This window comes from Apteryx mantelli, chromosome 4, assembly GCF_036417845.1.
Source record: "Apteryx mantelli isolate bAptMan1 chromosome 4, bAptMan1.hap1, whole genome shotgun sequence".
In the NCBI taxonomy this organism is placed as follows: domain Eukaryota; kingdom Metazoa; phylum Chordata; class Aves; order Apterygiformes; family Apterygidae; genus Apteryx; species Apteryx mantelli.
The window spans coordinates 54,622,757-54,637,487 of record NC_089981.1 but is presented as its reverse complement, the minus strand read 5'-3'; the positions used below and the strand labels follow the sequence as shown (position 1 = coordinate 54,637,487).

The 14,731-nt window shown below is 34.3% G+C and overlaps 1 protein-coding gene across 1 annotated transcript in view; it reads right to left on the bottom strand.

Annotated features, from left to right (window-relative positions):
- The window catches only part of FMN1 (formin 1), a 167,056-nt gene that overhangs the window by 115,027 nt on the left and 37,298 nt on the right, over positions 1-14,731 (bottom strand). The window contains exon 6 of the mRNA XM_067295679.1: positions 10,639-10,700. Within this exon, the coding sequence (XP_067151780.1) occupies positions 10,639-10,700 (62 nt within the window). The remainder of the gene's footprint in view (positions 1-10,638; positions 10,701-14,731) is intronic.

Below are 14,731 nucleotides of genomic sequence, written 5' to 3'. Positions count from 1 at the left end.
CAGTAAAGATTTTTTACAGTGACAATATAATACTCTGCCCTAATTATTAAGGAAAAATACAAACTGCAGATATCTTTCACAAGGCAAAATATATGAAGAGATCCTACAAACACAGGTAAGTTATCTTTCAGGATTCCTATCTTGGTTTAACATTGGAAGCTTCCAATTCTGCAGTTACTAGCATAAACTTAAGTGGTAAAAACAGATCACAGTCTTTAAACATTCACCAATCATGTAACATTCAGGAAAAAACGCAGTGCTACATTTATAACTGCTCTGCTCTTTAACAGCATTGAGATGTTTATGTTAGAGTTTCATAGCAGGTAAAAATAGTAGAACACTTACCTCAGATATAGTTTATGAACTCTGCAGATTGGATAAGCAGAAGTATAACTTCAATTATGGAAATTACTCCATAATTGCGTAAGAGACATACATACTTTAAACAAAAGTTTACTACATGATAATTATGCAGCATGGAACTTGAAGAAAATACTACACACACAAAAATCTGTTAAAAAATTGTTACCTAAAAAACAAAAAACATAAAACCAACATTGGTCAATTATTCAAAAGAGAAGACTACAAGTGCGGTTGCCAGAGCAACCTCAATTTTCTTCCTCTCCATCATTGTTTTTATGTAGCCCAGCTACCCAGAAACACTTTTGTTTCCACAGAACCAGTGTCTCATTCAGTAAAAACAATGGGAGTTATTCTAGAAAATGATACAAATTGTATTATAAAAAAGAAGTAAGTTTTTAAGACTTCTGCTTTATATGTGCTGAAGTTGAAAGGTATAGAATGAACTAAGCCTGGAACCTCAGGAAGAGACAGAATAGTATTATAGTGAAAGCAGTATAATGCTGATCTGGAAAAGTAGATTCTATCCTTGCCCAAGTTGCAAAGCTCCTGCGTGATGTAACACAAGTCTTTTTAGTCAAAGTGTTTCTCACACTGTAATCAATTATGGTTATTTTCTAAGCACATATTTTGAGATTCTGGGATCCAATTTATAGTTGAACATAAGTTAAAATGAGCTGTGATATGAACATACAAGGTGCTACACAAAGCTAAGCATCCTGATAATTTCCAAGTATCTTGGACATCTCAATTAAGTGAATGTTTTAAATTTGTTATACCTTAGGTCCTTATGCATAAAACTGGAATAATAATAATACATGCCTATCTAAAAGCATAGTATATATCCAATTTAGATATGAAATACATAATACATAATTTCATAATACATAATTTCATATACATATAATACATAATTTCATAATACATATGAAACATCCTGACAAATAAAAATGAGTGCCATTAGAAAATTCATGAAGAAACTGTCTATCTTCAGATCACATTTTGATTAATAAATAAGGGAGGGTATTGCTCCCTGACCAACAAGAAGAAAACTAAATATTGAATAGAGTGCATTCATTCTAGGCACTGGGATACATGAGCTGGGGAAAATTACTCACTTATAAGTAAAGCCTGTATCATGATGCCCAGATTCTAGTCTCTGCAATCCATCTGCTACTCACAGTTTTCTTCTTTAACATCCAGACGACCTCTTTCCCCCTCCAGCTTGCCAGTCTCCAGTCCCAGTATCTCTATTCACCAACTTCTGCCTAATTTACCACCCCTCACATCTCAATCCATCATTCCAGCCTTTGTTTGCTCTGTTTAAAATTGCAGTGGTGTGTTCTTTCACAGCGTCTCATCATCAAAAAAGGGAGCCAGGAGACAGGCTCCCTGCTTTCAATTTCAAAGCATCCTTGACAGGGTGATCCTACTCTAACCAAGAGCAACCTGTGGCACCCATTAATCAGGGGAACTTGGTTTTGTCCCAGTATTATTCTATAGGAGCATATTCAGTGGCTTTGGGGGAATGGCATAAGAAAAATCTGATCAGCACCAGAAGATGCAATATGTGCAAACGAGCATAACGATCACCAGGTTTGCAAAGACAGAAGCTGCTAAAATCTAAGAAGTCTTTACTGAATATGAGAAAAAATTAGTTTTGTTTCAAAAACTTTTAACTGCCCACTTCAGAGAGATTTTCACTCTACCAGCAAAATGTACATCCCTGCAAAAGTTAAGTCCCTGTTCTGAAAAAAACAGAATATTAGAGCCTCTCAAAGGAAGGTTTGCCAGAATTTTTAGACTTAAAAAATTATGTATTTTCCCTGATTTCATTCAGAGAGATGGCTTACGACTATTAGATTCAAACAAACATCTGATAGAGTAAATTTCAAAAAGCAGCTAAGTTTGGCAAGGAGGTAATGGAGTATGTGTTTTTAAAATCTAAACAGTAAGATAATGCTACCAGGAACACTGATGCTACTTAACTTTTAGCAGTTTATATAATCGTATGATCACATTTCATTTCTTTTCTGGATAATAGAGTTTCCTATGTTACAGAGGTCTTGCAAATAAAGTGTCAGCATGTTCACAATATCTATTATACTTTATTCTCCTTACTGCATAATGTATTTACTCAAGGTGATTAACTTTCACAAATTACAATGAATGCAATTTTTTTTAAATGATTTTTTTTTTCTTAAAGAGTTTCATTTTAGCCCTAATTAACCAAAGTGTTTCATAATGTGGCTAAATTTGATCATTTGAGCAGTCTTGCTGAAGTTTTAAGGCTATAAACTATCTTGTTGGTTTCTATGCATATTTTATCTATACAGTACTATGTCCACTTTCATGTGCTGAAATAGAGTTAAGAGATTTTCACTGCATTCAGTATACAGAATATGTCCTGTGGTAACTTGTTTAGTACACAGGATAATCCTTGAATTAACATATGGAATTAACAGCATCCTACAGTTTACATGAAGTCTACACAATTCAAGTTCTTACAGTAAAATTGTATAGATGACAATTACAGAGCAGCAACCTAAGAGATGGCAAACAGCAGTGAAAAAAATGCAACAAAACAAAGAAAGAAAAAAGTAATCTTGGATATTCAAATTATCTGACATGAATACAATCACAATGTAAACATATTAATGGGAAACATAAGGATGAAAAGCACCCATTACATCAAGTATATGAAAAATACAAAGTTTATGGGCCTGGAGAAAAAGAGGCAGAAGAATTTTGCTTAAGCTAAGTATTGAACACAGAACTTCATAAAGAATTTGACTATAGGTTATGAATATGGGCCTTATAATCTGCATGTTTTTAAAATATAAATAGGCACTGATTGGAGAATATCTTTATTTTTTATTTAAGTACTTTCTCATGTTAAGTACCTTCTCATGTTGCTCCCACTATCTTGAAGCCTTACAAATACTGAAATTGATATCTTCAAAGCATTTCATAGGCCTTCACTTTCCTCTTTTTCATATATTTTTATGCTTTTCATGATCTTTATATTTTCACTGTCATGTACTGCAAACAGGTTCCACACTAAACATGGAATTCCTCCACGAGGGCAGGGTAGCCAAGGAGAATAGTACCCATAAAGATGCTCAGTGTGCGCACAGTGGTGAAACCACACACTCAGCAGCTAAGCACGAAAGACTGAAACATTTCAAGTTAGGCAAGAGTAGTATCAATGATTAACCACAAGCTGGGAGACCTTCATCAGTAACAACACATGGAAATGCTGAAAAGCCTGAAGAGCTCATTAGGAAAGACTGACTAATAAACCCTTGCTGACCTTGTCTGCTCCTTCGGGCTGCCACTCTGCCTCACCAGACAGAGGCATACATGATACAGATTTTCTTCTATTCACACAAAGCAGCTAGACACATTATGTATGCATTTAATCTTGTAAAGATTAAAAATGATGGTCTCCACACTGTAAAGCAATGTAAAATTTTATTACCAGAAGACAGCATATTATCCACTTATGGTATTTTCTTAAGTACTCTGGCATATCAGAACTTTCAACTCTATTTGTCGTTGGCCTCCATAGTTTGATAGCAGATTTTAAAACACAGTGACTTCTGACAAATTGTGAAATCCCTATCCTATGAAAGAATTCACATATGCACACACAAAACAGAAGAAAAAAATTTTTTTAATTCCTTTTTTCCAGAAAGGAATAAAAAACCCCATTCCTTCCTAGGAACATCCAGGTAAGAAAAGTCAGAAATTTTTCCATTGAATCTGGTCAAAAATTGCCAAGTATTTGTAGTAGATTATTTACAAAAAAGAAGATTTAGACAAATTTGAGCATTTTCAAATGTTTTGATCTGATATTAAAGCATCTAATTTCTGCTGTTCTTTCTAAAGCTAAAATGAAATTCAATAAAAATATTTTAAATGGTCAAAATAAAAGTGAAATCATTCACTTTTATAAGAGTTTTTTTAATAAGTATTCTGTCATATAACAACTTCCAACACTATTCATCATTGCCTCTCACAGTCTAATCATGAATTTAAAAATGTAGAAGGGAGAAGCAGCTTGTACATTTATATTACATTTGTTACATTTATATTACAGTTCGCCAGCAATGGAAGCATTCACATATGTAAGCACACTGACTTTAAGGGGAAATGAATGGGGACGTGGAAAGAGGAAGGGAAAGGGAAGGAACCATGAAGCATGTCAGACATAAAAACAGATTTGTAAAAAGAATGAAGAGGTCATCACATGGTAAAACCTTATTTCTTCATTCAGTAACCAGCAAAATGTTTTCATGGCACTGACATTTTGAATTTCATTTTGAAATTATCAGATAAGTTTGACTGATGTTATGACTTTCCATTTCATATTCCTGCCTCTCCCAGAGTTCTGAAACCTTTCTCTGTGAAACTTTGAGGCATTGGTCTTTCATCTCAATTTGTGATGTGAAATTGTTTTCAAAATTAAGCTAGCTCTTCTGCGACAAGGAAACTACTTTTTCCCAGTTCTACATTTCCTCTCCTGAATCTTTAATGCAAAGATTACTAAGGAGACTACAAAGGTCTCTATGAAAACCACGATACATTCTCCTCTAAATAAGGCCAGTCTGTTCTTTCATAATGGCTTGGCTGGTTACACACCAACCACATTATTATACATTATTTCTCAGATTTCAGTAATATGCTCATAACTGCACTAGATGCAAATAGAGGTATTTCCTTCTAAAATTTGCTGTATTAGAGAAAAAGATTCATGAGTTATAGAAGAGCTTAAGACTTTCATTCATCTTCCCAAAGCAGTATTAAGCTTCTCTGTAACTGAAAGAAGGGGATTTTTGGCACCTTTGAGCTAGAGGAGGGAAGAAGAAATTAGAGACAAAACTTAAAAAAAATTTTCACCCATTTTATCAATAAACTTATAGAAAAAAGTTAAAAATGCTACTGTGTCACTGTGCATTAATGTTTTGAAATAACTATTATGTGCTGCAATTAGAATATTATCTCTACATTATTTCCTTCCTTTCAGAATTCACCATTCCACTTACAGTATTTTGATTTACTGTTAAGCTGTTGTCATTTACTAAGTTGGTTATTAAATATTGTAGGCTTGCTTATGTAGAGAAAAAATACTATTAAGATGATGACCTCCACTATTTATCTATTGAGGAACTTAGATTTTACTTCCATAATGTGCAATGTAATTTCTGACTTAAAAGCAAGACTGTGTCAGCTCCACAAATACTTGTACAGGGTGTTAACACCACACATTCTCATAGTTCAAAAGGAAAAATGAATTTTACACATTCAAAGAGAAGCTGTGACATGGTTTGGGAACTTTTTCTGAAAGAAGACTTAGCTGACATCTAGCGGAACAAGCAGGAAATACATTTCAATAGTAGAGAACAGAAATGGTTTATTAGCATCTTTAAAAATATCATGAAATTTACTTACATAGTAGGTAAAACATTCAGGAAATACCTTGAACACTGAAACTGAGCTTAATTTAAATGTAAATCAGTAAAAACTAAATATTTCCATATCTTTTCCCTGGTTATATTCTGTGTTATTCCTTGCCATATGAAGTTTATAGGAAATGAACCTAGCAATAAAAAATCTTAAAGAATAAAAGTCCACTAGGATTTTCCTTCACACAGTCAAGGAAAAATATAACTTCCAAAAGAAGCTGGAAAAGAAACTGGAAACTAAGATTAAGTTACAAATACTTCAGGACAGAAGGGTTTCATCTTTTTCTCCCTCCTTAAGAATTTGCTTTCTATTGCTAGAGCAAAGAGACCTCTCATTTATAAGCTACTACATCACAGGATAGATTCTGCACAACTTTTTCTTCGGACACAGCCCAGGACTAACTGTTCTAGATGCTCTACAATGCCTTGTTGCAGGCCTATAACCTTCCTTATTCTTTGCAGTCCCCTCCCAGGATGGTTAGGGTTTTGTTGTTTGTTTTTTTTCTCTTCAGAGGGCACTCGCATAACTTTCAGAGAACTTTTCCCCACCTCTACACACACCTTCCAGGGCTCCTTAAGGTTTCTCTAGACTTTTTAGGAATAGGAAAGAATAAGGATAAGGGTCTCACTCCTAATGTCTTATAGAGAAAGTATGATGAGCAACTTTCCTCATAAATACAAGATATGAGATTTGGGTCAGTTTGCTGGTTCCGATAAATTTCAGTCCGTAGGTTCCTTCAGTTTATAGTGCAAAATCACATCTAACTCATACATTTCCAACAGTTATCTACCAGCATATTTTTCTGTTATACCTTTAAAAAATAAAATGCAACAGGTTATTACATTAAACTATGACACAAGTTTTCTTCTCCGTATATTCCAATATAAAGTTTTATAATGGTATAGTAATAGTATGTAGTAATTCATACTTTTTATCTTAAAAAAGATAAAGATAAAAAGATATCTTTTATGTTAAAAAAGATAAAAAATATGTATCTTTCCATTCCTTCAAATAATGAAAAGCCACAAGAAAGAGAGCATACACACATCTTCCAGCCTTATTTAATGCATTTCACTTTTACCAGTGCGAAGGCTGGTCACATAAAGAACGAACAAAAACTGTGTCCTTTGCTGTTATATTTGAGTCTGAAACAATTATAGTCTGAAGCAATTTCAGGGAAAGGCAACAGCTATGAAATGAAACACAAAAACCAGGAAAAATTCTTTTGAAATTAAAGACAAAATAATAAAAACTAATAACAGAGATAAAGAAAAAAAATTGTTCTTTAAAATGTTTGAACATTAGGGAAAGAGGAGAAAGACCCTCTAGTAGTGGACATATTAAAATAAAGAGGAATTAAAAAAAAAAGATGAAAATGCCACACTGCCAATTAGAAAATTACTAAAACTTAGAAGCAGAACAACCTGCGATTTACTAAAGCAGCATGATCATGTAGCAGCATCTGACTAATTCAGATTTCACCCCACTACAAAAAATAACATGCTGCAATAAGATTTGACATTCTCTTCACAGAATGAATAACTTAGTACTGACCTTCTTTGAACACAGGACATATTAAAAATGCAGAAATTCAGTATTTTCAACATAAATGTTTTTTAGTAATAGTTTGGTGCTATTTAGAAAATTTCATATGGCATTCTACAGGTTCCAGAGAAGTAAACAGGTCTAAAAAAATGTACGTGCAACAAGGATGCATCTAAAAAGGCTCATATCTTAGTACAAGGAATTCACTGTCAAGGACATACAGAAAAAGAACTAGAACACTACTCAGATGGCATAGCATTCAGATAGTTCAATGAGTCGTGGAAGCATGTGATATTATGATTTATTCATTTATATATCATAACCTGGGTGCAAACACTGTTTCAGGAAGCCCTTAGAATACTAATTGTTGGCAAACAAAATGTGTGAGACTAACATTCTTTTAAAGAAAGACAGAATTGGGAATATCATATTATGAAAAACACGAAAATATCTCAATTATGTGAAAGCTGAAAGAAGCTGAGAAAATAATCCAGGGATTAAGTCATGGCAAACTTCATGTTTTCGTGAAGTACCTGGCTCCTCTGCCTCTACTGTTTCCAGGGCTGCTGGAGATGTGCCTTCAGTGATCATCATTTTCTCCCAAACACATTTTCTCTCTCACTGAGCCTATGTATTCTCCAAAATGCCCCTTCAAAGTGAAATACTACCACCTCCCTTTTCTATCAAGTGTTCTTGTGTTACACTATTCTTTGCAAGAGTTATTATTTATTATACATTATTATTATATGTTTATTTTAGTACTAGCTTGCCTTTCCCTGTGCTGAATTTTAAGAGATGCTTATTAGAAAAAAACATGCTTTCCTGCTTCAGAAGGTTGAGTTCCCTGCACACACCAGAGATCCCTTGCCTCTCCTTTCCAGTCTGCAAACTGCTGCCATCATCTCATCCCTGTCTTTTTGAAGAACTCACTGAGCTTACTTAATGTCATAGGTTTTATGCCTGTTATGTTCTAGTCTTTCTGCAGACACAAATACATAAACACTTCATGTAATACAAATATCGTACTTTACTAATCTCATGACTGCTGTATGTAATCTGCCTAATGAGTAGGTCACTGTATCAGTATATTGGATTACCAGACTCCCTGTATTAGTATAATGATCTTGATTAATGGGACACTGGTGAAAATAAAGGCTGGACTCACACAACAGATATAACAAAGCATTAGCTACATTAGTATGACAGATGAAAGAGGTATCATAAGAGATGAGTGAGTGATATAACCAGAGGACTGTTGGACAGCAATTCCACCATGGACTGAAAAGTACAGAACTGTGAGCCTCATCATGCCTCCCGACCCATTTGTTATCCTGCAACTATTTATTTCCCCTACTATTTCAGTCTAACAGAACAGAGAGAATAGTCGTGCCTTACTATGATGGCATGATTTTGATGTGATTTTAGGTTGATTGAACTGTTCTGTAAATTTTTGAGATGTTTTTATTGATGGCATTGCAGCTATTTAACAGATACCTTTGAAAAAAATTAACGTTAATTTTTGTCAGTAAGAAACACATCTCAATGCATTTAAGGGAATTCTGAAGAAAATTTAAAACAAATAATGTAGGGATAATCCTAGCACACATAATGAATGGTAACACTGACATTTCAACAGAACACTAGTTCTCTTGATAATGAGAAATTTTTAAACTCAAAAAACAAAAAGCCAAAACTGGCACAAGACACACATTTTTGTGTCATCATTATTATGTCAGAATTGTATACTTAGTCATCTAGCTTCCTTGAGATTTCACTTCTATTTAACATACCTAAAATCAGATCTAGGCTAGATGACTTTAAGCACTCTAAGCACAGGCCATGCTGTATAAACACGCAACAAAAAGACAGACTCTTTTTGAAAGATGTTCCAGTCCTAATAAGCAAGCTAGAGGCCCTCAGCTACAACAGACAGAGAAGCAAAAAAGACACAAAAGCAAAAGAAACCCTTGTGAACACAATATACAGTGGTCATAGTACATCAGCAACCTAACTACCTACCATAGAGATGACGTGACAGAATAGTAAGAATATTAAAGAAGGATCTGAATGGACTTTGGAATTTTTACATGGACTTCATTTCTAGCCTCAGGGCAGAAAGTTTCAAATTAAAAAAATGCAGCTTGCTTAAGAAAAACAGTAAGGGGAAAACAAAATCTGACATCAGAAGCTGATTAAAAACATTGAATAAGAGATTATAAATAGGAAGGGAGGCAACTGTGAAGAGTTTTGAAAGCATAGACAATTATTATCAAAAAATGTGTGAGTGAAAATCACACCCACATTGTAATTACAATACAGGAAAAGCATTAAACAAGCAATATCTGCTTGAAAAGCTTCTGAAAATTTGCTATTTTTCATGTCCTCAGTTGCATATTCTTTCTGTAGGTCTTTTTCCATTCTATTTTCCTTAATGTTCTTTATAAAGAAAATACAGAATGACTTTGTACCTCATGACTCATATAGTAAGGATTTAGCATATGGACCTTTACTGGAACTGACACACAAGCATATATCATAATTGTCAAGAAAAGAAAGATGTTGCTATTTTTTTGTTAAACTAGCACAACCTTCCTGTTCAACAAATTCACTTTGTGTTATGCTGGCATTTAAGTTCCTGCTCTTATGATCAGAACACTTACTTGTAACTTTTAACTTTGCTTAGTGGAATCAATTATGCTAGGGGAAAGTGAGTTCTAATATTACACTTCTATTTTTTCTGATTTTGACAGTTAGACAATTGGTCAAGTTTACGCTCAACAAAAACAAGCACTAATAAAGAGTGTGTAATATAAAATTACAAAGAGTCTCACAAATGCATTTATAATATTTATTCTTCTGGGTAAAATTACTTTTAATCTTACACTGTAGAAAACAGTGCTTCTACTGAAGTATGTTTCTCTGAGAAAGAGTGATGAGTTAAATGTCAATGCTTTAATAGAATAAGCAAATGTAAATGTACTAAACTGCGGGGCTGGAGGGAAAAATTTGTCCTCTGTGCTGCACAAGTAAAACAGTAATCAAAACTACAAAAGGGAAATATGAAAAATTTTCCATCATATGTGGGTGCATATGTGGATTTTAAATTAATTTTAACTAAGTTGGCAGTCAACTGAAAACATCTTTTAGAATGAAACAATAACATTCTTAACATTAGATAGAAAGCGTATGTTGCACTACTTAAACCTGAAGATTGCACAGAAGTCAGGGAAAGAAAAGAAAACAGAAAACATTACAAAAGTATACCTTCAATGTTTCAATTTCTTCTTTGTGTTCCCTCTTTAAATGCAAAATGGCAGCTTGGTACTCTGTAAAAATAAAAAAGTGCTTTCCATTAGCATCAGAAAACAACGTGACAGTTTTCAGCATAATACATTTCATGCTATGTTACCAAATCCATAATGCAGACATAGGCTCCCAAATAAAAGACCTGTTAAAATGGTGACAGGGAAAGAAAATGTAAACACAGTAATTAGCATTTATTTTCTCAAACCACATGACCAGACTTTCAATGGTTTTACTGACAGCAGAGGATAAAGCAAAGAGGTCTTCCATGCTGAGAGGGGAAAATGGGGGAAGGTACCTCAGACTGAAATAACAAAGAGGAAATTAAAGGTTTAGCTTTGCAGATAAAAGTAGAGCTGATAGCTATATTATGACATATGCATGCACATATACACACATATTCTAAAGAAAACATATATTAAATAAAATGGTTTAAACTGAACTTTAAATATACAATCACTATACATAGGCAAACTGGATAAAAGGACAATCACAAATACGAATGAAGACCTGGAAAAGTACTCAACAGCAAAAGATTTAAAGAATTCTTTCTCTTCATTTTATCAGATGAAGATTGATTATAGGGGTTAACTGCCTTCCAAGGGAAAATATACTAGATACTAAATGGCTCTAAAATTTAATGAGGAAAGGTATAACAAGATTCAAAGGTTGAAACTTAAAGCCAGAGAAATTTAAATCAGCAATGAAGCAAAGAGGATGTTGAACACTGATTATACAGTTTTAGTGATGGCTATAATGTTGAAGTGTAGATTTACCAAATGGACTTCTAAAAGCTGGGTCTCATGCTATGGTTTCCCTCAATCCATACTGTGGCTACATTTGATTAGGAAGAAAGAGAAGACCTTTCATTAAGGGTTGTGTCATGATTTAAGGAAAGCCAGTCTCCTGTGAGACATTGGCCCAGAAGCTATAGTCCTCATAAACAAGCAATTAGAGTTTGCCCTTAGACTGTTAAAGCCCTACACTTCTATCTGCCTCCAATTCAAAATTCATCCAGTGGCATATTTCCAGTTTCCTGGCCTGACTTTTGCTTCCTCAGCTAAAAAAGAATCAGAGCCTAATTCAAACAAGGACTGTAAATAGTTCAAAGAGTTTAAATTTTACTGACAACATTCTGTAACACTAAGAGGTTTGTATGGTGCCTGAAAAAGTAGAAGCAGTAAAACAGCATAAAGCATACACCAAAGAACCACATATTTTAGTACTTAGGTGTAGTGAGGCTTTTTTCTTTCCTTTTCTTTTTCTTGAGAGCATCTGGAGGAAAAACAAAGGAAAGATAGCCAGGTCATCATGCTGAAATGTGTGTGATGGAAATTTTTAATGCAAATGTATTTTTTCCAAATATTTCGAGAGTTACGTGAAGCTATACCTCAAGCAGCTGAATTGATGAATTGATATAAAAGATCAAAAGGAGAAGTGATTGATATTTTATAAGATGCCAAATAAAAAAATCTAGGTGATTCCAAATAATAATAGTATCTACCCAAATTTTGTCTTCCTGTATAGCATAGTTTTACTTAGTTCTTTCCACCATGAGGAAATAACCAGACTGCTGTCTGAATCACAGCTGGGTATGTTTACGCACTTTTAAGTTTTCTTCTGTTAATTCCTTTGACTGGTTGATATTCTCTCTGGACATGGGCTCTGTTTATCCATTCACCTAAACAGGACTTGACAAAACAGCTGCCTCAGGTTCCCAGAACAAGTTGTGACCCTTCTGGCATGCCAACTGCTAAAGCACTCACTCAGTTTGCAGGGCATGAACCTTACGAACATTCGGACTTAAAAGTTTAGCTTCTTAAGGTCATGTGATAGATGAAGCAAACAACAGGCTTAGAAAATGCTTCTAACGGAATCATTTAGCTTGGGTAACAGAAGTATACAGATATACAGATCTATCTTAACAAAAGATCTATTTTCTATCATCTTGGGTTACTCAATGCTTAACATTCTCTGGGATTCTGGCAAGAGAGTCATAGTTCACCTCTTCTGACAGAAACCTGCACTGGCACCGAAAGCAGCATTCTTCAACATGCCTACTCATTCCCAACCCTCTGTTGCCTCTTCTCTTATGTTGGCATAAGTGTTCATGCAGTCACAAAATGATGGCAGAACCCCCAAGGATTAAAGTTAACCCAGCATAAAAACAGTTAAAAAAGAATCTTGAAAGAATTAAGAATATTTTATTTTTCATTATAAACATATTTTGTAAGATACCATAATTTTAAGTTATTCTTTGTAGTGTCAGGCTTCCCAAAGGCATGTGTTTTTCATCACTTCTAGCTGGAAGCTCCAAAATAATTTCTAGAGATTGTTATGTTTAATCTTTGTTATAAAGTTTCTGAGTACAAGTTCTGTAATGATTTGCTTATTCCAAATAAAAATATGCTTAGAAAGTACTAAGTGGTAAGAATTAATAAACCTAATCCATTACTTAAAATAATGGCTACTGGATAGAAGCAAGCGTATCATACATGGACATATACCGTAGCACATGTTTAATGCACTGTCTACTATGCAACTGACATACTGCAGCCTAAGTTTCTTATGTTTCTTTCTACCATTATAGTTTCCTTCCATTAAACTAAAAAAGAAATATCTAAAAGATCCTTATATGTGATAGACAGATAAAGTAGTAAACTAGGTAGCTAGATTGCACAGCATGAAATTAATATAGTGAGCATATTTCTCATCAGTTATCTTAAATAGTCCAAAACTAATCTACTGGACAGGAGTTGACACCCAATAAAGTGCATTTTTCCTTCTCCTCAACTAAACATTCAACTCAGGGTGTAAGATAGTATAATGAAAAAGAAATCACACTACAATTCTAGTATTGTATGATACAGCATAGTGACTCGAGCCTACTTCTTGTATACTTTTTCTGAAGTCACCTTAATTTGGTACAGTTGTGCCTGGATAGTTAATGCCTCAAGAAAATATCCTGCACACAGGGACCTGAATCATTGAAACACTGAAGATTTGAACTAGAAAGAATAGTTGCATCCATACTGTTTCAAAAATCAATTTCTGATCATACTGGCAACAGAATAATAAAGTGTAATTATGCAGTGGTGTTGGGATGCTGCTTAGAATGGTAAAATGACAAGAGCTAAGTAAACAATAAGGGTGTATGTTAATGGAAGGAGGTGTGCAAAATGTCATTTGTTGCACCATGTACAAAATACATGCCAGGGTTTATCATAAGTTCCATTTAACTCATAAAACAGATTAATCTAGACACTAGAGACAACTCAGAAATACAATAAGCTCTAAATTATCCATGAGTGATTTGTCTAGGTTATAAATTAACTATGCCATAAATACGGAAACATAATCTGGCTCTGCATGTAGCCAGCATGATTCTAGCATAATCAACGTAACTCAGTCCAGCCTTATTAATTGAGGCACATGAACATAGCTAGATTGTTCTTGTGACCACCTGAGATAAGATGCTGCAACTGTACTGTAAGACCTCCCACCACACAGTGCTGCAATACCTTAAGGACTTTCAAGACTGACATGGAAATAAAGCTAATAAACCCTTATAGAATCGAGCTGATTTTGTGTCATCAGGTGACTCTACTGTATTCCATCCCAGGTTTGTGCGAGGTCAGGTTTTTTACATTTTTCTGTTGTTTTAAAGTCTTTCATTATGCTGGATAACAAGGGACTGATTGTATAAACATTCTGTTGTACCTGCCTGGTCTCCAAACAGTCCGCCAGGAAGAAAGTGGCTGTAGGGTATATATAAGTTAGCTATCCCTAGCGCAGATATTGTTCTGAAGGGCTTATGAAACAAGCAAATCAGACAGCATATGCCGTCCCTGAAAAGGGACCACAAGCAAATCAAGATATCCTTACTGAGAGAACAATGAAAAATAAGTTAGTCCTTTACATGAGACAAATAAGCAAAAAATAAACAATCTCACTGGACTGATAGATTCAGCTCCAACCAGTTCTGAATACTCTTCTGTTACTTTTCATTTGCTACTTCTAGCACACTTTTCCCTCTATTTTGAGAGGACACCAT